The sequence below is a fragment of the Globicephala melas genome, chromosome 4, assembly GCF_963455315.2.
Source record: "Globicephala melas chromosome 4, mGloMel1.2, whole genome shotgun sequence".
Taxonomy (NCBI): domain Eukaryota; kingdom Metazoa; phylum Chordata; class Mammalia; order Artiodactyla; family Delphinidae; genus Globicephala; species Globicephala melas.
The window spans coordinates 71,396,200-71,423,614 of NC_083317.1; the positions used below are offsets into that span (position 1 = coordinate 71,396,200).

The window sequence follows — 27,415 nt, forward strand, 5'->3', positions numbered from 1 at the left end:
TTTGTCCAAACCCATAGGATGTACACCACCAAGAGTGAATCGTAATGTCAACTATGGACGATAATGATGTGTCAAGTGAGGTTCATTGATTGTGACAAAGGTACTTCTTGGGGGTGGGGCTCTCAGGATGTCAATAGTGGGGGAAACTGGGGTGGGAGCAGTGTGCAGGCAGGGATTATATGGGACCTCTCTGTACTTTCTGCTCAGTTTTCCTGGGAACCTAAAACTGATCTAAAAAGTCTATTAAAAATGACAACAGTGTTCAAGCATTTTATTAAATCAGATAAGGAATCTCCACATTGTTGCACATACCAGATTGTATACAATTATAAGGGCATATCACTTGTTTACGAAGACACAGCTGAGCAGTAAGTTGACAAGTCTAATAAACCATGTTTAGCCAACTAAAATTTCAAGAACATTCAAAAGGAAACACAATAAAGGTCATGCAAGTTCTAGAATAGTGAATCATGACAAAGCTCATTCATTATATGCTTTACCTTCAAAATGCACATGACATCTGAAACAAAAAAAATCTGAAGACCAGTTGGTTGTCACTAGTCAGATACACATTTCATTCAGGAATATTAAGCCCCTTACCACTACTGACTTGTTTGATTGTAAATAACTTAGTCCTAACTACAGAAAAGTTTTCTGAAGAGATTTACTGTTGTAAAATATATGCCCATTGTTCATAATATGCCTTGAAGCCACTGAACTTTCATTAAAATACGATAAAGAATGATACTCAAACCAGGAATCCCAGCTATGACCTTTTCACTTACCACTAAATATCAGTTCAAGATAAAACACCGTAAAGACTAAAATAGACTGTGAATGGTCAAATCAGTGAGACCGTATTAATCTACATCTATTTTAACTTACATAAAGGACACTAACTTTAAGAACCTGAAGAGACCCTATGGAGTTTTTCTTAGGCAACAGTATTGAACTGCCTTAGAACAAACAGCTGATTATCAGGTTTATAATGATGGCTGAGTAGAAAAGAAAGTCCTAACTGATGTAGCCTCAAACTTATTTGTTCAAATCTATGTTTAACTTATAACCACCAAATCCTAATGGTTGGGGAGACATGATCAAATACCTTTCTGCAAGCTTCATCTCCCCACACCCTCCACTCCTCCCTCCCCCACAAACTCCTATATAAGTTTCCCCTGCTTTAAGCTAGAAGGTCAATTCTGGATTCAAACTTGTATGAACTAAGTTTATAGGAGATAACATGCAAATAAGGGGATAAAGTTAAATTCATTTGACAACAGCAAACATTATAAATGTATGCCACTATCCCGCTAAACAGAAGACCTGGGGAAACCACAAATATAACAAAACACAACGTTAGGTTTAAAAACAAAGACTCTTGAAGGAAGTAATTTTATTTTACAGTGGTTGAAGTTATCCACCAAATGCTTAATGACCTCCATGTTTCTGCAACTAAAACTAAAAGAGAATTATAGGGAGCTGGGAATACATGTTAGATACTAACGATCTTCAAGCTTTGAAGACGTCATTGCATGAAGAAAATTATGGGAAACACTGTTCCCGATAATTACGTACACCCTTAGTGTAACATATGGAGATCACTGTCTCCGATATAGACACTGTGGTAGGCAAAAACTACCTTGTTCTTTATACATTATGGAAGACACTGCTCCCGATAATGTGAGTTAGGTTTGTGACAAAGGTACTGGAAATTTTGCAAAATTCGAATTAAAGTTACACCTTGGATAAATTGAGCTGTAAAATTTTGCATGTATGAGTACGATCACAGCTTTTAAGTGACATTAATTTATAACTTGGTCACAATTCACTGCATTCAGGGGAACTGCTGTTTTTATCTGATTAGCTAAATAGAAATTTAACTTGATTAGCAACCACTAATTAAATTTAATTCTTCTCCAAGACTTAGCTTTATAATTTTATTTGGCTTGCGGTTGTTTTCTAACACCCGTAAGTGTCGACCACAAATGCAAAACTTCCAGTATCTGTTGGGTTTTATTAGCAGATGCTGCTATTATTTAAAAAAAAAACGACAGTATAACTGTCATAATTATGGAAGGCACTGCTTCCGATAATTATCTTCTATAAAAAAAACACCATTTATAGTGAACTCTGTCACTGATAAATAAACAATAAATATCTCAGTGCCAAAATGACAGGAAGCTTTTCCAAAAAATTAACACTTTGGCCAAAATTTGGCAGTGTGTTCTTTAAAGTCTGACGAACTGAGTTTGAAATTAAACACCTAAAACTTGGTTCTCTTTCAAAATACCTCGGAAAAAACGAAAACAAAAAACTAACAAAGGTTTATGGGACAAGGGACAGAGGAAGAGAAAATATACTAGGTCTTTGGCTTCTGGTCTCCTCTTTTCATACATAATCTTGAGGTTAACACATTAAGGCCTTACTCCTGTGATAAACAGTTGAGCCTCCTTTTATGCAGCGGAAGGACCTCTATTTCAGACCTCACTGGCAAGAAAACAAGTCCCATCTCTTCTGAAAGTGAACTGTTTCACTTTCAGATGTGGAAACGAGCTAAATCCTTAAAGAAGGCAGAGATCTCATGTGGAGAGTAAAGCCTTACAGCCTGGGATCTCCTATATAGCATCCAGTGAAGGTGGAGAATCACATTAAGCTACCACTTTCCACCTTCAGCAGATATCACCTTCCTCCTCCAATTCAAAAGATACCAGTTCACGTACTTAGGATTTAGAGCAATAGTTCACATAAATGGTTCTGACTTTTTCATAACTGTAACAGGAAAGAGGCAGTTACCATTACAAAGCACTTAAAACCCTAGAGATAATCAGAGAAAATATTCTATCGTGAACATTTTTTTAAGTGGTTAGTCACTTTAACTTGAAGTGCAGGTACCTACCCTGTATTAAAAGCTGCTGCCTAAAGACATCTATTAGTACCAAGATTGGGTAGAATTTTAACAATATTAGGTTTTGTAGCCCTACTGAAAATTTAGCACAACCAACACAAGTCTAGGAACCACACTACCCTGATGTTCTTATATAAGTTATAGGTATCACATTTAAAATTCATTGTCGATGTCCCAGATGTCACCAGAGAGGGCATTTGCAGCTCCCTGAATAGTCCAAGTTGCTAGAGCCAACTGGTTTTTCAACAGTGTTTCATTAAAAGCACCGTTATTTTTCTGCCGCAGCTTTAAGTGCTCTAGTAAAGCTGACAGAGTGTGAGAGCCAGAGCCCCAGAAGATATGTCGGAAAGGAGACTCTCTTGGAGATACGTAGGGTGACAGGAAGTGATATTCCACCTACGAAAACAAAACATACAAGGGAGCTTACACAGTGCTGTGACTTTTGTTGTGAGGGAAGGACCTGATAGAGTAAAACAACTGTCATTCTCTCACTTCAAATGTTAAAATTTCCCTGAACTTAAGAATGTTGAGAACAGGCTACTAATCTTCTAATGTTAAAATTGTAAAGCAACTTGTCAATTCCTTTGTAAACTCTAACTGCATTGGGTATTTTTTTTTTTTTTTTTTTTTTGGTCAGAGCCTATATAGGGAAGGTTTACAAGTTTCCACTGTAATGCAGTCTTCTGCTTCTTACAAGCAGACTAGGCTAAAAGCAGCTAAGGGCTAAATTAAACAGAAATACAGAGAAAATGACAGCTAAAAACCATTAATGATCCCTTCTTTAAAATGTTTTTAAAGCCTAAAAAAGTTAATATGACGTCAAATGTCTTTTGTATTTCCAGTTTAGATATGTTGGCTTTATACCTTGCTAATAAGTAAAAGTTAAAATTTGTGCTGAATTCTAAAGCAGCAAAGGATTTTAGGCTCCTGGAATTATTACTCTACTTTTTAGAAACACAAGATTTACCAATTAAAAATGCACATACTTGAATTCCTCCTTTTCTAAGGGTTTACGTACTTTCATGATACGGTCATTGATCTCCCTCATGACAAATCTGTTTGTCCTCTCAGCATTCTTATAATCTGTTGTTAGTCTAGACGTAGCACGGAAGAAGTCTCCACGAGCAGAATACAACCACTGTAGATTCAGACCCATCTCCTGAAGCAGAAAGACATTAAACTCACTATTTATTAGACGTTATATTTCTAAGGATGTTATTCTATATACCTTTCTAAATTTAGGTGTACTAACTGAAATGATTCTGATAGAAGGGGGTGAGACTCACAGACAAGCTCAAGCCAGCAAAAGCTAGACTTAACCATCTTGTACAGGAGGTTCCAAGCTTTATAAACTCGTAACACACTCATATTTCAGCTCAGCAGATAGTACAGTTATCCATTCTTAGTCTCATAAGAAAACCATCCTCATCAAGAAATGTAACATAATGTACTTAGTAAAAGTATATAATCCTGTGTAGTATATTCTTTCCGGTTCAATTTCCCTTTGGTGGCAAACTTCAAACATTTTGGTTCAGTGAACTTCAAAATCTAGTTATTTCCATCTGGTAAGTCCCAGTTTCTGATCAGTTACAATTAGTTTCAAGTAAGCCAATCCTAATAATTAGGATTCAGTTATCAATGATTTACTTCATTTAAGGGATCTGTTAAATTGACTTCTAGTACCATAAAAGCCACTTATTAATTAATTTGGTTTTATCAAATGTTTGAATATTAGACACAAAGGATCAACACTAAATAACACTTGAACCACTGGCTATGTTCTCTCTCCATCCATGTCATCTCTGCAAGGCACATGTGGCCCAAACTCATAGGTTCAGAGTCATAGTTGAGATCTTTATATTCTCTAGGCTCAACTTCTTTATGGGTTGCTTGGAATACATGAATGAGAGAAAGCTTAACACCATTTTAGATTCTGAAAGACTTGCTGTGGTCTATCCTATATCTATAACCTTCATCCTCCCAACTTCCCTTTCAAATGAGTTATGGATCCTAAGCAAAATTATACTTCAGTTCACTTTAAAACAGCTAAACATTATTCTTCAAACTGCTTGATACTTCGGCAGTAAGAACCTGATTTTAGTTAGTGCTCACCTTTATGTCTGCTCTGAACTGGTTCATTTCTCTCACAAACCAAAGTATTTTGTCATTATACATCTCATAGTTCAGGTTCAATTCAACATCATGGGTAAGTTTAATCACAAGCAGACCGGCTACTTCTGCTGCTGCACGTGCCATTTTGTTCAACTGAGGAACATTCTGATTCAGTACCTCATAGGTATCCATGGGAGTACCCAAATAAGGGTAATCTGTGTCCTGGAAGACAAAGGTAGGTTAATGTACTCAGGTGGGTTGTAAGACTAGGAACCTCACGTTCTAGTTTCCCCATCAAAGTAATAGTAACTGTAATTCTTCCTTTGCTTCTAATATATTCCTACTCCAACTTTGTCTCATATCCACTACTTTAAGAAGATACGGCTTTTCCTAGTTCTTCTGAACCTAGCCTACTCCTGGAATGATTAGTTTCTTCTAGGTTCCACAGAATCCCTGTTCAATCACATCACAGACCCTAAACAGATTTCTAGCCAAATTCCTTGAGGCTATATCCTTATTCCCTTCTCTCTGGGAAGTTTGGCCCATATTAATGAGGAAAGAGGAGAGCACACGTGAAATGTACTTTCAATATAAAGTGTTACTTTTAGACAAAAATTTACCTCCTTCTTCATGCAGCATTCATCCATTCATACATGTTACCTTTCTAACAAGACCGCTGGATGCTCACAAGAACTCCTCTCCACTTTCACTGGACAACTTTAGTAGCTCTTTTTTTTTTTTTGCGGTACGCGGGCCTCTCACTGTTGTGGCCTCTCCCGTTGAGGAGCACAGGCTCCGGACGTGCAGGCTCAGCGGCCATGGGTCACGGGCCCAGCCGCTCCGCGGCATGTGGAATCTTCCCGGACTGGGGCACGAACCCATGTCCCCTGCACCGGCAGGCGGACTCTCAACCACTGCGCCACCAGGGAAGCCCCTAGTAGCTATTTCTTCAACTCTATTCCCTACCACTGTCCCCGGTGATAATCTCATTGCCAAACCTTTGGTTTGACCTCGATTCTTTACTTTCAGACTGTATATATCTGTATTACCTATACCTCTGAACCAGCACTGCTAGGAATCATTAAGAAGTTTTTAAAAAAAAACATGACTTCTGAAGGTCAACAGAAATCATCCATAAGTTTCCTCAACCCTAGGACCTGACAGTTCTTCCTAAAGTACTAAATAGACATAATGACCAGATATTTCAATACCATTCATACTGTTGCTCTAGCAGAAAGTCAGGGGAATTCCAGCTTTGTTAATCTCCAAATCCAGATCTTTCATCACTCCGTCACTTCACACCTTTCCGTCCTAGTTCCAGGCTAAAACACCCAGTGGTAAGAAGTCTATTAAGGACCTGGCCTCTACAGCGTCATCAATTTAATGCCGAAGTCAACAGCTTCCACCCTGACCCCTTAGACTAACTCTGGGATCTCTTCACACCTCCGAAGAGCCTGCTACGGAGCTGGTCTTCCAACTCTAGCCTTCAGCACAGAAGCCTTCATCATGCTTTTTACTCTGCCTGGTTTTTAGTGCCTTCTAACTGGCTCTTGTACCAAGTCAATTTTGTTTTCCAACTTGGTCAGTTCAAAGTTCTGTCTCTTAAAAATCTTACCTCTGTTTGGTTTTTCTGCCTTTATCTATAATCCCTGCTTAAGAGACTAACATTTCAGGATGAACATCTACAACCATATTTCAACAGGCATCAAGAACAGTATTATCCTGTAGAACTTTGTTTGAAGGAAATATTCTATACTGCACTGTTCAGTAGACGGCCTTATTATTAAAACTCATCATGGGGCTTCCCTGGTGACGCAGTGGTTGAGAGCCTGCCTGCCGATGCAGGGGACACGGGTTCGTGCCGGGAAGATCCCACGTGCCGTGGAGAGGCTAGGCCCGTGAGCCATGGCCCCTGAACCTGCGCGTCCGGAGCCTGTGCTCCGCAATGGCAGAGGCCACAACAGTGAGAGGCCCGCACCGCAAAACAAAAACAAAAAAGCTCATCGTGCATAACTGAAGAAGTTTAGCAAATAAACTCAAATGCTAACTAAGCTGAGATTAAAATTCTGTCTTAAGACTGATAATAAGGGACATTACAATAACTGCACGTATCTAACTTCTCAAAACATACTAAGCACTCTAGGAAACTTGGCCTCAAAACTGACGAAAGAAGATCTAAGATATAATGCCGTAGCGTTCTTCAGACTTACCTCACAAAAACAGAAAGAGACTGCTGGGATTCCAGAATATGCAAGGAAAGGGAAAGCAGCATTATCAAAAGAAAGTTTCTCGCTGCAAGAAAAGCAGGAATGTGTTTTTAGAAAGTTATCTAAAGAAAAAGACTGTGCTACATGCAACCCTACCCCACCCCCAAGTAAATTTTAACTCACTGCAAGGTTATGTTTAAACCTCTACCTAACACAGTAGGTGCTACTTACTGAGTGACTCTGCTTTTCTATTAGCTATTCATTCACTTATCTCAACTTACACTTTGTTGATCCAGTTGCTATCCCGATATAGAGAGAGCCCAGTAACTGGATGTTTCACCTGTAAAATAAGACATTATTTTATCATTACAGTGAACCTTTCTGGACTTATTCATTCAGGCTAGTCACTAACATTTTTCTCTATAAACATTTATTAAAAATATTAAATTTTTTATTATATCTTCTTGAAAAAAATTTAAGACAGTTAAAACAATCCCAAATTTCTGAAGTTACTTCTACTAGGCTCGTGCTGTTAGTTCCTCTAGTTATGGTGAGAAAAAAAAAGTTTTCCTTCTTAACATTTTAAAGGTGACTTCCCCACAGTTTTAAAAGCCCTCTCTAGTCTTTATGATCTGCCTCTCTTCTTTCTGGTTTCTTCCTTCCAGCACATTTTATACTACTGCCAGCCTAACCTGCAAGCACATTACTGCCCTGTTGGAGACCCTATAGCAATCCCTAGTTTCCCATGGGATCAAGGTCAAGTTCCCTGACCCTTATTTCTCTCCAACTTCAGTCACTCCAATATATTGTCTCTAATCCCATCAGGGAAACTTTGTTCCTCACTCATTCACATGTCTGTTTTTATTCAATGACTATCTCATCTGGCCTTCTTATTTAAGTCTCAGGTATGGTTCAAGTTCATTTAAACCTTCCTTAACATTCTGACTCTATAGATAACCTCTGTGGGCACCTACAGTTTAAATATCAATGTTTTTCAACTTAATTTTTTGTCTAATTTATATTACACTTTCATAAGTAGGTATACACTCACATCTTGCATCATCTTCTCAATAAGCGAATACAACAGTGGGCTGGAAGAAACTTTGAACTTGCTGGTACCTGCAAAGAGATTATTTTAACATTGCTCTTTCTTTAGTCAAGCAATTTGCACAGTGCTACTTCTATAAAACTACTTGGCAAACAGGAAGACAATAACCTAGATCAGTGGCATATACAACAACTATCCTCTTAATGAAGTAGATTAAAAAAAATGGTTGGGTCAAGCTCTTTCGTGACTGATAACCCTAATTTCACTCAACTGAAGCTCTTACTCCTTGCGTTTGCATATTTAATGTTAATGACTTGTTTTTCTGGTATCTTTTTGGTTCACCCATGTTAGGGTAGGCATCTATTAGCTACAGTAAGCTTGCTATATTCAGTACATTCTGCTGCAAAGGTAAAATGGCAATAATGACTAACCTAATAAATTTCAGTTTAATTATAACGCCTTTTTATTCCCAAAGTAGACATTTCATTACTCTCCAGTTCATCCACTAGCTACATCTGTACGTTAAATAACACCGAACTCTTTCAGAAGTTTGATTACCTTGTATTTCTATCCATGATGCCACAATCTAGCAAGTTGTGAATTAGTCTCTAGAAATAATACCATTCTATTGATATGGTTTAGTTCCTTCTGGTCCAAAGTAGAGAACTAGTGGTTCTCAAACTTTAGTGCAACTGAATCACCTAAATCACTTGTTAGAACACAGTTTGCTGGACACTATGCTCCAGATTCTGATTCAAAAGGTCTGGAGTAGGGCCTGAAATTTTGCATTTCTAACAGCTCCCAGGTGATCCTGATGCTGCTTATCTGGGACCACATTAAGACCATTGCTCTAGACAAGGCAGTCTGTACCCATTCTATAACTTAATCCACTATTTAAAAGGAAGCTAGGGCTTCCCAGGTGGCACAGTGGTTGAGTCCGCCTGTCGATGCAGGGGACACGGGTTCGTGCCCCAGTCCAGGAAGATCCCACATACCGCGGAGCGGCTGGGCCCGTGAGCCATGGCCGCTGAGCCTGCGTGTCCGGAGCCTGTGCTCCGAAACGGGAGAGGCCACAACAGTAAGAGGCCCGCGTACCGCAAAAAAAAAAAAAAAAAAAAAGGAAACTAAGTTAATCTTTTGATCTGGTTATATCCAATGTAAATTGTAAAAAATAACAAGTGCTGCTTTAGAAAGCTTTCTTCTACTATTCTGTAAGTAGTTTATAAATTTATAAACAGCTAATGAAAGGATACTTACCAAGAACAGCTTTATCCAGGTTAATGTAAGTGAAAGCCTTTAAATGCAAGGAGGCAAGGTATCCCTAGAAGAGAAGGAAAAATACAAATGTACTAATATGTATTAACTTAATTATCACAGACAGTAGCTATTATTAGGGATTTCTGTTTAAGTTTGGATTCTATTGAAACTAAATATACAAAGGTAAAAGTGATATAATCACATTTAAAAGAGCATGGTTTCTGGAGGACAGCTTAAGCCAATACAAGTTCGAGTGCCCATTCTGGGTATGGATGATATATAGATAATACCTCTAGCCATTCAGTGGCACCAATAGCTCCAAAGTCTCCACCACTCCAGCTGGCAAAGACAATGCTCCTGCTGGGTTTAAACTGACCTAAAAGACAACAGAAAGTTAGTTTTGTCTTGGTAAAGGTTATAGGTAGGTAACTGACTTAAGATGAAATCAGAAACTTCTAATTCAAGCCTGCAGATTCAGAAATATTTCTTTTCCTTTTGAGGCCCCAGGTGAAAGAACCAAAAAAAGAAATAGAAATAAAATTTTAAAGTAATATAGCAAAGAACAGGATAGGAGATCATTTGAAAATAAGATCTTAAGTACATAGTAGGAACCAGCTTCCTAGACCTCACTCTTTTACCCTCCATTCTTTGAGTCCCTTATAACTTCCAGACCAAGAGATATTTGAAATCACAGCCAAAGTATCTTCTTTGAAAACAATTTGCCTAGAGGTAAGTCACTTAAAACACTAGATTACTTTAAAAACAACTGTTTGAAATAAAATTAAAACTCACAAATTCAAGTTTAGGAAAAGAGTGAGTTTTCAGAAAAATTACATTAATGACAGCTCCTTTGGGGGTTTTATGTGCCACTACCCTCCATCCCTCCCCCTCTCCTGGGTATATACTTTTCTGCATTAATGTACTTTTGTATTCAAGTTAAGCACTGCAACTTACCCTATGACGCAAAGATTCATGAATGTGGTGGGGGTCTGCATGTGGGTGGGTACAAAAGAGTGGCAAGTACTATGGGAGAAAGGCTTGAAAGGAAGCCTTTCTTACATAAACAAATTATATACTATATAATATTATATATTTATAAATCAAATATATAAATACATATTCTATGTTGTATTTATAAATATTTAAGTTATATATTATCATTTTATAACAAAACTATAGAACATTAGTGCAAAGGTATGACACTGCTTGCTTTCAAATAGATTCCTTAGGGACCATGTTAGATTTGCCGTATCATTCTGGATATGTCAAACTAAGAATTTAGGACCCAATATAATGCTTTCCAGCATCTCAAAGAAACTCATGATTCCCAGTACAATGAAGGCACTGCACAGAAAGCTGTTTCCAAGTCAAAGGCAGATACAACAAAAGGCAACCTGCTTTGTACTTAAGAATTCAGGGTCTAACACAAGTGAACCATAAGAGTATAGGCAAAAGTGAGCAAAGCATATTATAACATTTAGAAATACAGTACATAGATGTTCAAGTTCTCAAAATTTGTACTCTACCTTTTAAGACCATATCGGAAAGTATCTGGGCAAGTTTCAATAGGAGACTTGTTCCTACACTGGACTTTGCAGCTCCAGGACCCCAGGCATCCCTCTGGGCCCCTACTATAACATAGCGATCTTAATTAAAAAAAAAAAAAAAAAAAAGATAAATTATACAATCAGCTTTTAAATTGTTTTCTAATATTGAAGTCTAGAGTAAACACATTAGTAGAAGGGTAACAATGTAGTATACGTATTAAGGGTAAGAGAGCCTTCCTTCAGATCTGACTTAGGACTCTAGGGATTAAAAAATTCACATGACAATACTGATCTCTTTTCCCTTATTCATACTGCTACTCTTTTTTCTACATTACCAATAAGGTTACTCACTGACTACTTATTTGTGCTAGTTGTCTAATAAGCACTGAAGTCCAAGGGCTTTCCTTACCAAATATTATTATTTGATGGCATTCAGATACATTGGCAGACTACAGCCTGCATGCCCATATTGTCCATGGCTATTTTTATGCTACAATGGCAGAGTTGAAGAGTTGCAGTGGAGACTGTATGGCCTGCAACATGTTTATTATTTGCCCCCTGAAGAAGAAATTTGCTTACCTCTGGTCTATTTAATAACTTACAAGAGATTTTCTAGTCATAATGGTCAGCTTTTGACAAGTTAATTTCCTAGGGCCTTATTACCTCCCACTAAAACTGACACCTGAACAGTTCCTTTAGGACAGATAAGATTTAGCATTTCAGGAAACCAAGCCAAGTCAGCCTTCCTGCACTCCCTCCCTCTGGCCACATCCTTAAGAGTAAGGAAAACAAAACAAACGAAAACCCCCCAAGGATCTTTACCTGCTTCTTCAAAGCCCTTAATAACTCCAAAGATGTTAAAAATTCTTATCTCTTTCAGCACATTGTTCACAGTGAGCTTCACATTCTTGTTCTGTGAGGATACCAGCTTACATGAAGAGTCTAATCCCCAAATAGGAGGACAGTCTCCTTCCATATGTCTAGAAGTAGAAAACAGAGATCAGAGTTCTGAGTTATTGTTAACCTCCCCCCAGTTTACAAAGTCAGTCCTTCCTACTGTCCAGTAAAGTTCTAGGTTAAGAGGACATATAAACAGAACATACAAAATTATTCACTAGTGGCCAAACATTTGTGTTTTTACTCTGATCTGTAGGCGGTCATTTGAAAATCATGAGTTACTTCCTAATTTAACCAATGTTTTCTAAAAGTATTACCTATCCCATCTGATGTGTGCCTTTCTGCCAGAGACATAGCTACAATTTACATTTGAAATAGATTCCAAGATGGACTCGGAAGGAAGTTCTTATACATAAAAGTCCATTAATATATTCTCCTGTTTCCTAACTCTCCACTAACAAGGGTAGTATACATTCTTATTTCAGTTAAGAAAGAATACTCTCATGCTGCTGGTAGTTAGGTTAGATATCTTCCCCTACCTGATTCCTCCTGTGTTATTCAAACACTGACTACTCTAAAACGGCTTACTTACATAAATATGTCAAAACATCATTACTCCCCACTACACAAGAAGATAAGGGGCTGGCTTCATAGGTTAGGAAAGACTTGTAGATGGTAGGAAGAATTAACTGATTCTCAGTTTGATTTTAGTCAAAAAGAATCATCCATTACAAAAACCTCTTAAACAGCATTATTAATAGCCATATAGGATATTTGAAAGTCCTTACATGTAGATGGCTCTTCATTTGATACCAGTAACCCTGCTAAGTAGAATATACTTTATAGCTATCCGATTAAGTCAAAGAAACATGATCAATGGGGTTAAGAGTGACTTGTTCTATGTCACATAGCAAATAAATGCTCACATGAGTTTTGAAACTAGACTGACATCCCATGCCAATACCAGGTGGGGAATATATCCAGATCAAGATAAAAATTAATGACATGTACTCTAATCAGACTGAGTTCTATTTCTAAAGAGGGTACTAATACACTAGGGAGATATCCAGAAGGACTAATCATGACTATAAAGCATCTGGAAACTGTCATGAGAACTGAGGATATTCAATCTATAGACAAGGAAACTTGAATCATTCTGTTGCTTCAAAAGAAAATCCAGAACTAATGAGTGTTCCAGGGAATACGATTTCAGCTCAATACAAATTCTTATAGATCTCCAATAATTGGACTGGTTGCCATAGGTAACAAAATGCTTTACCACAGGAAGTACTTAAGCAGAAGCTATGCCAGGAATATTACACAAGAAATTCACTGGGTGGATTGAACAAGGACTCCTTGAGTTTATAAATCCAATGTCTATTATTAAGATCACTTTATGGAGGAAAAATTTCATTTTTATCTACACCAAGTTAACAGCTAACCATCCTCAAAATGTCCAAAATGTGGAAAATTATAGCCAATTGTTTTAAGATTTTATCAAATCAACAAATTATTATTATTTCTCCCTAATCATAAAACCTGACCCTGCATTACAGTTTTCAAATGAGAACTTACTGAAATAGCTTTTCTGCACCAGCTCTGGAAATTGTTTGGACAGGGATGTTAGGCAATCCTGATGACTGAGATGGTGGAAACTGAGTGTGATTGAAAGAAGGGAATCCAGGTGTGTAAGGGTCACCTGTTCCCAGATGAGCCTAGTAAAACAAAAGAATAATTAGCTCAGGCATTTATTCAAGAAATCCCTATAAGATTCAAATTCAGTATGGGGCTATAACCTGAGTTTGGTTTAGCACCTTAAAGTTTGAAAGTCTGAGTGGTTCTATAATATGTGACTCTTACTTTTATATGGCATATGTCAAATTCTCAATTCAAGATACGACTGATAAAGTACTTTTAGCAATAAGTAATAATTAGGTCTCAAAGTCATGTAATTCATCTTCTCACTTACTGCTAAAACTCTCCAAGGGAAAAAGAGTATTTAAGGATGGCACAGTTCTCTTTCTATTAATGTAGATGGAATCCAGCAACAATTTGGAGAACCCAGTAACTCATTTACTCAAGAAATAAAAACTCACATGTCCAAAAACTGGAAGATCTGCATTAACAATGGGAAATTTAGTCTGGTCCATGTATATCAAGACACCGATTGCATTTAAACTTTCAGCATTTGCAGCCTAAAGAAAAACAGGTAAAGCTCAGAAAATGAAGATCTAATCAACCAAAATTAGAAGAATACATACTGAACTTATACTGAAAGACAAAGGGTTACAGCAGACTACACCAGTACTCCCAATGTTTCAAATAGCTTATATGTTTAGAAAAAAATACTTGCCTTAAAATTTAACTCTTTTTTAAAAAATTTAACTGAAATTTTTAATGAGATAATTGTAGATTCATTTGCAGTTTTAAGAAGTAATAGAGATCCATTGTAAACTTTGCCCAGTTTCTCCCATTAGTCAAACTTTGCAAAACTATAATGTAAGAGCCTGAATATTAACATTGATACAATACAATCCACTAATATTATTCAGATTTCCCCAGTTTTACTTGTACTCATTTCTGTGTTTGTGTGTATTAAGTTCTAAACAATCAAAATATTGAACAATTAGTTTTAATACCACAAAGATCCTTCCCATTGCCATTTGATATCCACACCCACTTCCTTTCCACCCTCAACTCCTGGCAACCACTAACCTAACTTCTCCTCCATTTCTAAAATGTTGTCATTTCAAAAATATTATATACTCAAAAAGCTAAACAGAGTTACCATATGACCCAGCAATCCCACTCCTAGGTAGATACACAAGAGAATTAGAAATATCTATTCACATAGAAACACGTAAATGAATGTTTATTGTAACATTATTAATAAAGCCAGAAAGTGGACACAGCCCGAATGTCCATCAATTGACAAGTAGCCAAGCAAAATGTGGTATATCCGCACAGTAGAATTCTATTCAGCCAAAAAAAGAAATGAAGTACTGATTAATGCTACAACATGGATGAACCTTGAAAACATTATGCTAAGTGAAAAGAAGCCAGTCAAAAGACGCAAAATATTGTATGAGTCCCTTCATATAAAATGTCCAGAAGAGGCGAATCCATAGAAACAGAGAGTAGATTAGTGATTGCCAGGGACTAGGAGCGGGGAATGGGGAGTGACTGCTGCTGGGTATAGGGTTTTTTTAGGGGACGATGAAAATATTCTGGAATTAGATCATGGTGATTGTTGCACAACCTGTGAATATACTAAAAACTGAACTATACACTTTAAAGAGTGAATTTTATGGTATGTGGATTAAACTCAATTTAAAAAGTAAAAAAGAAACAATTCAATGTGGCTGCACAACAAAGTTTAACTAACTCTTAAGGAGAGTTCAGAAGATAAGAGAAATAATAAAAACCATCCAAAACAGCCACTGTCTTTCCATTCTAAGCCCTGTGTAGGTGACTTTTAATTTTCCTTTTTAGAAAACATAGTTATAACTGAATTTTATATATATAATATATTCTATATATAACTCAGTTACATAGACACAATTTAAACTTCTTTCACTTAAGCATTTCTGATTATTGCATTTTTATTGAAAGACAACGACTGCAAAATACTCCAAGTGGATATGCCAGTTTTGGAAGTATCCTATAACTTTAGATAACTGGAACTTATTTGGTTTGCAGAGTACTTTAATAAATTATATTATCAGGTATGAGAGTGTAAGACAGATGGTTTTCAGAATGTAAGAAAATTAACAATACCATTTAGCTGAAGAATGTTATGGTACCAATGTATTTAATAACTCATACTCACCTTTTCAGCAAAAGTAATTTTCCCTGCTCTAACAATCACTAAAGATCCATTCACAGGCATATTTAAATCCTCAAAGTCTTTTTTAGTGCCAAAATTAGCATGGATCAGTTTACCCTAGAATAAAGACATTAGATTCAATGAGCATTATGGTATCAGAATAGCGACAGAGTCTGCCACCAAATATTTTACAGGTCAAACCCAAGAGAGAAAACCAAGAGAGAAAAAACTGAAGGCCAAGGCCAGGAAAGAATATATGAGAGTTCTAAAGTCAAAACTGGTCAGGGTTAACAGGAGTGAAGTCAAGATTTCTGGTCTCCTATATTCATGCCATTTATTATCTTATGATGCCTTTAATTAACATTGATTATTTACATCAATTAATTTACATTGCTTCAGATATTTGGGGGGAAGAGAAAGGATAATAAGATATCCTTAAGCAAAGAGACATCTATCAATATAAATATGGTAGGCTAGCCAAGGCAGTACCAATTACATAATGTTCCCACACTTGAACTCCAGACAATTGAGGACATAAGAATTAACTAAAAGTTCTGTTAATAAATCTGTCTGAAAATTGTTTTATAATAAAATGACTTGCATAGATCAACTTTTAGATGTTTTTATAAGCTGTTATCATAATGCTCCTAAACTCTATCAGAGTTCAGACATACAGCTATAAACTGACATTAACAACCAAATATCTAAATATAGAAAGCTCACAGGTGAACCAAAACTCTCCACGTTCTTTAACAGAACAATCTACCCACCTCCAAACCACTGGCTTGTGGGAAAGTGATACAGCACAGGTAAAGCAGGAAGGCAGAGAACAACCCTAAAACTTCATTTGGCTCAGAAGGCAGTTTTTAGATAGACCCCAGCATATAAATATGTGGTTTTTAACCTAAAAAACCTAGATAGATCTATCTAGCTGTTTTTTAATTTCTATAGTAGTTTGGCCATATTTGCCTAAATTTTAAAAGATCAAGCATTAAAGAACCAAACTAAGATTAGACTCTAGCTGAGACAGTTATTTATATCTGTCCCCACATAAGGGGGTACCTGATACATGAATTCATTTAGTAAATACTACCATGTGTCAGGCACTGTCCAAGACTCTGGGACATAGCAGAACATGAAACCAACCCCTAGCCCTTCATGTAGTTTACATTCTAGTGTGGAAACAAGTAAATAAAGTCAGGTGCTATAAGTACTAGGAAGAAAAATAAAGCAGGATAAGGAGAAGTGATTAGAGGAAGGACATTTTTGATCAGATAATCAAGGAAGACTTCCCTAGGGAGGTAATGCTGGGAAGAGACGTGCACAAAGTGAGGGAAGAAGCCATGCTAATATTTAAGGGAAGAGTGGGCCAGGCAAAGGGAAAGGCGATTTCTATAAAGGCCGTGAGGTGGGAGCATGCTTGAGTTTGAGGGTTTGAGGAACAGCAGGGAGGTTAGAGTGGCCACAGCAGAGTGAGCAAAGAGGGGAGCAGGAGAATTACTGAGGGCCTTGCTAACCAAGATGAGGACTTGGGATTTTATTTTAACTGTGGCTTAGGAGGGTTGAGAACAAAAAATATCCCAAGGTCAGTTACATTTTGTAAGTAAATTTATACTAAGGACAGTAAAGACAATGAGTTTTTGAGCTATTCAACAGGGAAAAATGTCTCACGCACGGTTTTGCCTTACTCACAGTAACTGTCGTAGCCTTACTATACGCCACATAACCCTCGGGATTCTCCACCAGGTACACCGTACTGCTGCTGCCGCTCTCACTCACTATGGTCACCGAGTTGTGAGCATTGCTAAAAAAAGATTAAGTTAAAATGAAGCTAAGGCATTCCTGAGAAACAAATTAAATGGATTTAATACATTTAGCGTTTGACTTGCATTATTTCTTTTGAAGGTCTTCGCTATAATTAGCACACCTGAGAATAGCTACTTCTTATAAAATAAGGTTACCATCTTTCAACATACCTGCCTTTGACCTGAATCTTAACAAAATGTTCATCATGCCAGGCTTTGCTGAGTTTAAGTTCACGGAACTGATTTTCAATGTAAAAAGCAAGGCTTTCATCTTTTTGAGATCCAGCCTCACGAGGGACATAAGAATTTCCATTCAGCATCCTGGAGGAAAAAACGTCACTGTTAAATGAACTAAAGTTTAACCTAAAATAAACATTGAACTCAAGTATCAAGCAAATCGTTTTAAAAGCGTAAGTCAAAAAAATAAATTAACTGTGACCCAAAATCCTGGATTAACCAGACAGAGACAAGCTTAGAAGAAAAAAACTGTGTGCCTATATTTTAGGGAATTTGTGACTTCAAACTTGTTAAAACCTCTTTATCTGATGTATCTGCTTAGGGTAATTTTAGGGGAAATGAGTAGCTTCCAGAAGATCTGCTGTAAGCAAAATGAAAGATAGTATTGCTAGTGGTGAACTCAAGATTTACAGCTTCAACTTTCACTCTTTTGAAGCATTCTGAATACCCCGGAAGCAAAACTCCTCTTCGTTCCGCTTTCTTTCCCATGACTCTTTGTAAGTATCCACATCATATTAGTTATATGATCTTTTTTTTGATAGACCTTATCCTCACTTTATCCATAATGCCTAATATACAGTATCCACAGAAGTATTCACCAGATGAAGTAAAAAATGCCAAGATTTCTAATTTAAGACAAAAAGAATTACTGTACCATTGAAATTATAGGGGGCTAACAAAAGGTAAAAGTTGATTTGTTCTTTATACGGAGTTAGATATGTGTCCAAAGAAGACCTTAAAAATCTAAGGACAGGAAACTTACGGACACTTCTTAGGGTATAGATTGAGTGAGAACCAGAAGAAATCAAGAAACTAGAGACATATCAAGCTGGGCAGTCAAGTTAGTTCTGAACTAGAGGATGAAAAAGGCTACCGATGCCCTTATGGATAGTAGCAGGGCTCAGCATGACTTACAAGGGGTTGAGACAGAAAATCGGAGCAGAAGAAAGTCTGACAGCAAGCAACAGGCTACAAAGAACCAGACGACAAAAAGATCAAGAGCCTGTGAATTTTCTTAAAAAAAAAGGAGAGTCCCCACAGAAATTCTAACATTTTTTCCTAACAACATAGTTTGAGTTCTTTACTGACTCTTTACGCTCTAACTGAACATGGGAAGTCTCGCCTATTGTATAAAGCGTTTCCTCCAGACTATCACCTTTGTTTTTTTCCACTGCACCTAATAATCAATATTTGTGTAGGCACTGAGGTTGAACTTGTAAAGCAGCTCAAGCTTACTTGATGGCACTGGTGAAGTCTATGGCATCCAGTCTCTTGGACAACATTGATTTGAGGTCTGCCCAAAATATGCGACGTGTTTCGGGGAGCTGCTCTTCTGTTTCGAAAGTTTCTGTCTCCTCTGTGCACGAAGGCTCTCTTCCTGCCGGTCTCTCACAATCGGCTTTTGGTTCTACACGTTTACAATAGCCCAAGTAGCCAATCATAAATCCTAAGGATAAAAAGTTTCAGAGCTGAACTCATAGAATTTCATTTATAATCTATTCCTATAAGAATTGTTAATATTTTCAGCTAACCCTTGAAAATACTGGTTTTAATCAAATTGTAAGCCATTTGAAAGTAAGTAATGCATCTCCATTTTGTCTATTTTAAACCAATCTATTATATAATAATTTTACTTTAAACAGTTACCTTTTCAAAGCAAAGGTACCTTTTCTTCCCCCGAAGCCTTCCTTGAATCCTCAGGTCCAGGGTCTATGCTACAAATATCCTGTGCATATTTCTAGTATAACATTTGCACATTACACTGAAATGATTCATGTGTCTCTCTTCTCCCACCAGGTTAACCTCAAAGGCAGGTACAGAGTCTTAGCCATCATTGTATTCCTAGTGCCTTGCACAATGGCACATAAAAAGGTTCGAAATAAATGTTTGCTGAGCTGGATGGACAGAATTCCTAGAGTTGGTGACAAGGAACATTTAAGTTTTGAATGGCCATTCTTACCAATCAAGAAAAAGACGATTACAGCAATAGTCCCATAGCAGATATATCCATTTAACCTTTTTGGTTTTGTGACATTGGTGTGGTTACCCCTCATGTTATTGTCAACATTTTCTTCTTCATCTACAGCTAGTTTCATCTCCACATGACTGTTATCGCCATCTACTTGCCGAGCCAGACTAAACCGGGTATATGACAATGGTTCTCCACCAAACTGAGATTTAAAAAAGAAAAAAGGACAGAGAGAAGAAAGGGAATAGGGACAGTTAAAGAAAGTTTGGTGAGGTGTTATACATATTATTGGGCCATTACTATGACTTGCTATACATTCTCAAGGAAAAAGAAGTTCCCCCTTCAAATCAGCATTCTCCTCTGTGCCCAGTTCTGTCAACGGCAGATGAGGGCTGGATCACACACTGGCCTTCATCTCATTCAGACTTTTCATTCAGGGTTTCTGTTATGCATGTCTACTGGTATACAATTTGACCAGTGCTTTCTTTACTTCATCTTACCTACTTGATTGTCTCTCTGCCCTGAAACTTCTTACAAGATTTTCCATAATTAGCTCTACTCAAGACTGAATATACCCTTCCTTTGTGAGATCAGTTACGCCTCAAGACCACCACTTCGAATATAAATGAATACCTGATGACAGCTTTGGGTATTATCTCCTGCTTACTGGGTGAAAGCCATCCTTGTATACTTCGTATTCTTGCAAACTGGTGACAGAGAAATCTTTCTTACTGAAAATCTTACCAAGTTAGAGAATGCTGATCTTGCTTGATCCATCATTGCGAGCTGCCACACAGAAGAGCCTAGTAGTAAAATAGAGAATTAATATAATGAGATACATACCACTGTATCAGACTGGTGAGGACTTTTCATTACCACACTAGATTATTGTATATCAAATATCCTTTTAAATATATTATCACCTTTCTAGAAACGGTCTTTAACCAAAATATTTAGTTTACATGACAACTAAATTTAGTGTGATCCTTGATTAGATCTAAATTGGGGCAGGGGGTGGGCAGCTTGAAGGACATTATTGGAAGAAACAAGAAATTTGAATATAGACTGTATCCTAGATAACAGGATTGTATCAATATTAGATTTAGGAGTGTGATAATGGTATTGCGTTTTTTGGAGGAGAACGCCCTTGTTCTTAGGAGATTAATGCCAAAGAATTTAAGGATGAAGTATTGTGATGTCTGTCACTTAATTCCAAAGAGTTCAGTTTAAAAAGTATGTAAGAAATAAAGGAAATGTGGTTAACGATCAGTGAATCTAGGTAATGGATATACATTGTAATATTATTTCAGCTTTTCCTGTAGGTTTGAAATTTTTTTTAATTAAAAATGTGAGGAGGGGGCTTCCCTGGTGGCGCAGTGGTTGAGAGTCTGCCTGCCGATGCAGGGGACACGGGTTCGTGCCCCGGTCCGGGAAGATCCCACATGCCGCGGAGCGGCTGGGCCCGTGAGCCACGTCCGCTGAGCCTGCGCGTCTGGAGCCTGTGCTCCGCAACGGGAGAGGCCACAACAGTGAGAGGCCCGCGTACCGCAAAAAAAAAAAAAAAAAAAAAAGTGAGGAAAATTGGGACTTCCCTTGTGGCGCAGTGGTTAAGAATCCGCCTGCCAGCACAAGGGACACGGGTTCGAGCCCTGGTCCGGGATGATCCCACATGCCGCGGAGCAACTAAGCCCATGCGCCACAACTACTGAGCCCGCGTGCCACAACTACCGATGCCCGTGCGCCTACAGCCCGTGCTCCTCAACAAGAGAAGCCACCGCAATGAGAAGCCCATGCACCGCAAAGAAGAGCAGCCCCCATTTGCTGCAACTGGAGAAAGCCCGTGCGCAGCAACAAAGACCCAATGCAGCCAAAAAATTTATTTAAAAAAGAAAAAAATGTGAGGAAAACTAGTTAGAATGTTATCCATGGTAAGTAGATTTAAGTAATTGAATTTAGTAGTCAAAGAAAAGGGACAAATACAAAAGAAAATAGACTAGCACCTGGAAAAAAAAAAAAACCTAACAAAAGTAAAATTAAGTCAAGACTGGTTATGCTACACAAATCCGTAACAAATCACCGCCAATAGAAAAGGAGAGAGAACCTGATCTTTCTGATTAAATGAACAGTTCCTAACAAATGATTTGATAGATCTTCGATGCAAAAAGAATAGGTAAAAGAAAAACAGAGTATGCTATTTTACAGATGAAAAGGCCAGTTATTTGAGACGTTAAGTGACTTGCTCGAGGCTGAAAACTGATCATCTAAAAATGAAGTCCAATGGGTTTCTATAAAACTGGTTTTATAGAAAGCGCGTTCTCATCTCCAGAAATTTAAGAAATTAATTTCAACTTTTTTCAAAGCAAACTACACCTCTGTAACCAAGAGAGAGTCTTAAGTTAAAGCGTAGGTATTAACTGAAATCTAGATTTTCTAATTAATTTGGTTTGAGTCCATCTAGATGCTTGAAAGTGATAGTATGTTGAGATGTATAAAATGGACATTTATTTCACACTATTTTAAAGCTTTTCCTCCACTACAAGTACACTCATAGCACATTTAACACCCACATTGCACAAAGCAACCTGTGATATACATGCAGATTGTAAAACAAAGAAATTATAAAAACTGGCATTAGAAAAGTCTATCAAAACCTATTAACAAAAAAACAATTTTTAATTCCCAAGCTTTAAAGACCGGAGCCAATAAGCAATAGGTCATATTCTTAGAAGCACAATCTCTTGCCCCATGTGGTACAAAAAGCTTATCACTATCACTGCACCAGAACCGTAGAGACCCAATCACTAGAGCCAGAACTAGAAGGCCCCACCCTGAACCAACTTTAATCACCCTTTTCTAGGAAAAAACGGCTTACCAGTTTAATATTCATCTGACCCAGCCATTCCTCAAGGCTTCTAGTTTTAAAGACTAAAGTGACAACATATTTAAATAAATGATCTACATAAAAGATTTAAATAAACAATGAGATTGAGGATTGCAAGTCTGAAAAAACATTAATAGCACATGCCATGATTTTGTATAATTAAAAGTATATTTTTTACTGAGAAAACAGATACACTATTTCTATTTTCAATCCCCAGACAGAACATTAAGACTATAACATAAAAGAAATCAAGTCAGAGGAAAAAAAGTGTGACCTAGGTAATTTCCATTTTAACTCCATCATTTAACCCCACATCTGTGAAGAACACAATTAATTCTATGATATCCAGAAAAGTTATTCCTGAAGTTTTTACACATAACAAAATTGAGTTATTCTTTCAAAATAATCTCACACATAGTAAAGCTATTTCAAAGAACGCTTAATGAATTTTCTTCTAACTGAAATAACTCTAATTTACGTGTTCTAAAAGCATGGGAGAGAAACTTTTCATACCAGTTATATACCAGTCTATAAACAAGTAGTTCTCTTACAAGACTATGTATAAAAGGCAAACAACCATTATTTGGCTTCTTTCAAGATGTCACCACCAGTGCTAACAATCTATTACAAGAGACAAACCAAACATCACCTTGATTTTTATTCATATTAGCATCTTGTATATCTTTGGTGTTCTCAGTGATAACTGGGAAAACTATTCAGTTTCTCACAATAATGAAAATTAAGGTAAGCAAAACCAGAGCCCCACATGTTTTGAACATGAAATGGAAGGAAGATCTGAAATGTTTTTTAATTGAGCCATGGGATGGAAGACAGGAGGCAAGCAAAGGTACTCGCTAGACTACAGCCCCAAACTTCTTTCAAATTCAAATCATCTTATTCCTACTTTCTTGAAATGTGGCATTTCTATTTAATTTTTTTTTAAATACAGTAATTATCTTATGGTCTTAAGCTACTTCGGGATGTCTTAAAACAATAGTTCTGTACAAAATACGTACAGCTAAAGGGCTGTGGGGATCAGGTACCAAAATATACTTTCACCTATATATAAAACATACCCAAAGCTGCTACTCCACTTTACCTGAAATAAAAATAAGACACTTATTTGTTATTACTGACAAGCCCATTTCAATTTAGAAAACAAGCCACAGTTTCAAGTCCTTGGAGATCACATAAAATGAAATTCCTCTGCCTGCTTTTGAGGCTCTGTTCTAGAGACCTATACTACCTAATTACTTTGCCGCCCTCTATCTTCTCCAAAATGAGACAGAATCCAGCCCCTGCCTGTACCCACTAACATTCTTCCTCTGTTCTTAAAGTCCTACTCATTTCTTCCAGGATCTGCTCAAGGGCCATCTCTATGAAGCCTTCTCTGACTGATATCCCTATCCTATAAAACTTGATATGCAATTATATCATAATCAACAAAGACTAAAGATATTTTATTTGTTAACGTACGGGGGCATGGTTAATGTATATGAAGTTCACTTTTCATATCATTTGGAAATTATGTGAAAGAGAATATGATGAAAACCTTGGACGTGGGATCTTCCCATCCTTGCTACTATTTTGGTTTATCCTGAAATCACTGGGTAAAGCTTGGGTAGTAGGGAAACTTTAAAAAGTAGAAAAACTGTAAAGAGACAGTTGGTCAAGGTCTTTACTAGCTTCCAGAGTTAACTTTCCGGGCCTAAAATGAAAAGGCAGTGGAGGAAATCAAAAAAAAAAACAAGCAAAATCTTCATTCCTATTTAGCTTTCTGAAAAAAAGATTGCTCAACTTGAAGGTCAGGACCACCTGAAGTCCCTGCAGTCTATTTGTGTAGTGCTCATCTGCGAGAGCAGACAGAAGGCACACACACAGAAGAGTTCCAAACGGCCTCAGAGAATCATTTTTAGGAGCTTTCAGTTGTTGTCTGATTCAAGTTTAGCTGGGAGCCTTCTCCATTACAGATAACTACATTATCAGAGGCAAATAAATGTCACCCCTTAGGGCAGAGTTAGCTGAGTTGTTTGCTATCCAACAATCTTCAGCACAGGCTAGGTTCACAGCCACCACTACAATGTTCTTGTCAGAACATTCCATCAAAGAAAAGTTAAAGGATGCTATGCTATATATAGACTTTTGGAAAATATTTCATATCAATGACAAAATTTTTTAAATTCTGGATTTTCTTGTGAAGCATATTGAGTTTATTATAATCCAAAATTGAGGGGGGGAGGAAACAGCAGGGCAAACAAGTATACTTTAGATAGCCTAACCTTAATTTTCAAAGCAGAAAATCAGGGACCTCCCTGGCAGTCCAGTGGTAAAGACTCTGAGCTTCCACTGCAGGGGATGTGGGTTCGATCCCCGGTCGGGGAAATAAGATACCACCAAAAAAAAAAAAGGTAGAAAACCACTTCTGGAAATCACCTTAAAATGTCTTTGTCAGTAAGGTCAAACTCCCTAGCTCAGAGACCACAGAATCAGCATCTAGTATTCCAAAGTCCTATCGAAACCTAGAATAAAGGTATCCAAATATTTGTAACAGGGCAACTATTTCCTACTTCAATCTTCTCCGAAAAAAGCAGCAGCAATCAATTTCCTTGGTATACCCAAAGTCGCCACAAGCAGTAGGCAGAGGGAGGACGTTAACACGAGTCAAGTCACAACTTACCCACTCTCCCCACTACGAGCTTAGAAAGCTGTCCACCCGAAACAGTGACACAATGGGTCTCTAAGCCCATTTATACCATACGGCACAGCCTTTTTATACCATATCCCTAATTTCCTGAAGGCAAAAGCCGATTCCAATCCAAATAGCTTTTATTTAGTCTCTAGACCATAGCTTTCACAAAGTATAAGTCTTATTCCTACAGTCTCCCATCTGTTAGTGAGGAGGGCCTAGCAATCCGAATATTCTTAATATCAACACCTGCGGTTTTCAGTCGGCTTCTGCCTTGGGAAAACTGAGAACCCACACACAAGGCCAACGGGCAGCGCTGAAAGATCAGGTTGTACTAGAGTTCAAATATACAGCTTATAGAAACCCCCGCCTAAATGCCCAGGACACAGTAATCTAGTCGAGGACAGCGATGAGACCAGGGCCCGGGAAGGCCCCGAGGAATCCAAAGGCTACGAGCTCAAGGTCACCCACGCACCGCGACAGCCATTCCCTGGGAACTCTTCCTAGAGCGGCCACGTGCTCCCCGCACAGCGGCTCTGCGCTGCGGCAGCGTGGCTCACGCCTCGCTCCCGAGCCCTCAGGCTAGGGCTGTCCCACGAGGGCCTGCATCTTTTAAGGGCAAGCTACTGAGGACAAGGGATCCGGGTGGCCTGAGGAGCCGGAAGAAGAATGGCGGAGCGCAGAGCGACAGTGGGGCACCCCTCATCTCGCCCTCAGGGCCCTAACAGAATCCATTCGCCGGTCGGGGGCCAAGAGGAGGAGGGCACCAAGAGGAAGAGAAAGGTAGGGCAGCCCCTCTCTGCAGCGCGGCTCTACCCTGCTTGCACTTGCAGGCTACTCCGCTCTCCGCCGCAACCCCTTCCCCGCCGCCACGCGGCGCGCACCCCCTCCCGCCCCACCCGGAGGCGCTGCAGCCTTCCCGCGCCCCCGGCGACTCCCCGAGGCTGCTGGACTGCACGCCGGAGGGCCGCACCCGAGACTGCTCGGAGCAGCCCCGCAGGCTAAAGGGAGGGCAGGAGGGTCAGCGGGATTCTAGCAGCAGCGTGTCACTCACACAGGCGCCTCCCGGGTCCGCCGCTCCACTACCCGTCACCGGCCGATGCTGACGCCCTCTGATGGGTTGGTTGCCTGCAGTCTGCCGTTTATAGTCTCCCGCCCTCTCCAGATCCTCGGAGACCCTTTGCGTCACTTCCTGCCTCACGTACACCTTAGGAGGCGCTCTGGAAACAGACAGCCCGGGGCTAGGAGTGGGCACGCAGCCGGATTGGGGGCCCTTCGCTGGAGCGCGGGACCCGAGGAAGCGAGGTCGGAGGGAAAAGGCGCCAGACTGCAGGTGCCGGAAGGGGTCGAGGGGGTGGCGCACCAAGCTTCCTCCTCGCGTCCTCGGCTGGCCGGCTGGCGCGCGGGCGGCAGCCCTTCCTCCTGGAGCCCTCCGTCTAACCTTGACCGGTCTTCTGGCCCTGCAGTGCAAGGTCAAAGGGTGTTAGCGTTTACTCGTAAATGCTGGATACTTACACTGAAATAACACTTTAAAGTGTATGTCGTTGATGGAATATTAGGTAGTCACTAAAGCCATGTTGTGAATATTTTTGCAGCATCAGAAATACTTAGGATAAGTAAAAAGGAAAAATAAAAGCAAAATGCAACTGAATAGCACAGGGAACTATAGTCAATATCTTGTAATAAACTATAATGGAAAAGAGTCAAAAAAAGAATATAGATATGTACATATATATGTATAACCAATCAGTTTGCTGTGCACCTGAAACTAACACAATATTGTTAATCAACTATAATTTTTTAAAAAAACAATGCAAATTTGCATTTAGGATGTGTAAAAGTTTCCCGTGAATCCCTAAGGCTGGCACAGAGCTTTGCAGAATGTTTTAATGCATGAGGAAATGGAAGATAAAATAGAAACAAGCGATTTATTAGGGTGATAGAATTGTAGAAGAACTTTCATGTACACTGTCATTGTTATTATAGGATTGTGCAATGCATAATAAATAAATAAAATGGGATTGTTATCACTTTCTAA

General features: G+C 38.5%; 1 protein-coding gene and 1 long non-coding RNA gene across 3 annotated transcripts in view; one reads left to right on the forward strand and one right to left on the reverse strand.

Moving 5' to 3' along the window:
- Window positions 1–243: 243 nt before the first annotated feature.
- On the reverse strand, window positions 244–26,564 carry TFRC (transferrin receptor). Its single transcript, XM_030859476.2, has 19 exons — window positions 26,432–26,564; window positions 20,555–20,613; window positions 19,802–20,012; window positions 19,078–19,288; window positions 17,776–17,925; window positions 17,492–17,603; window positions 15,803–15,916; window positions 14,070–14,168; window positions 13,549–13,688; window positions 11,899–12,056; window positions 11,056–11,175; window positions 9,820–9,905; window positions 9,530–9,593; window positions 8,276–8,343; window positions 7,506–7,564; window positions 7,228–7,309; window positions 5,018–5,239; window positions 3,924–4,064; window positions 244–3,301 (listed from the first exon to the last, which is right to left on the reverse strand). Exons 2-19 carry the CDS (start codon window positions 20,588–20,590, stop codon window positions 3,059–3,061), a joined length of 2,316 nt encoding a protein of 771 aa, XP_030715336.1. The 5' UTR covers window positions 20,591–20,613; window positions 26,432–26,564; the 3' UTR covers window positions 244–3,058.
- LOC132597248 (uncharacterized) overlaps window positions 25,908–27,415 on the forward strand; it is a 35,439-nt gene continuing 33,931 nt past the window's right edge. For both annotated transcript variants that reach the window (XR_009563723.1, XR_009563724.1), the window contains exons 1-2: window positions 25,908–26,160; window positions 26,436–26,849. This is a non-coding gene — a long non-coding RNA (uncharacterized lncRNA). The remainder of the gene's footprint in view (window positions 26,161–26,435; window positions 26,850–27,415) is intronic.

Coding starts and splice junctions, on each gene's coding strand:
- TFRC (XM_030859476.2), bottom strand. CDS start 20,590: ATGATGGATCAAGCAAGATCAGCATTCTCTAACTTG. Junction 17,926..19,077: donor GACTTCACCAGTGCCATCAA/GTAAGCTTGAGC, acceptor TTTTTCCTCCAG/GATGCTGAATGGAAATTCTT. Junction 3,302..3,923: donor TCAATGACCGTATCATGAAA/GTACGTAAACCC, acceptor TTGTTTTCGTAG/GTGGAATATCACTTCCTGTC.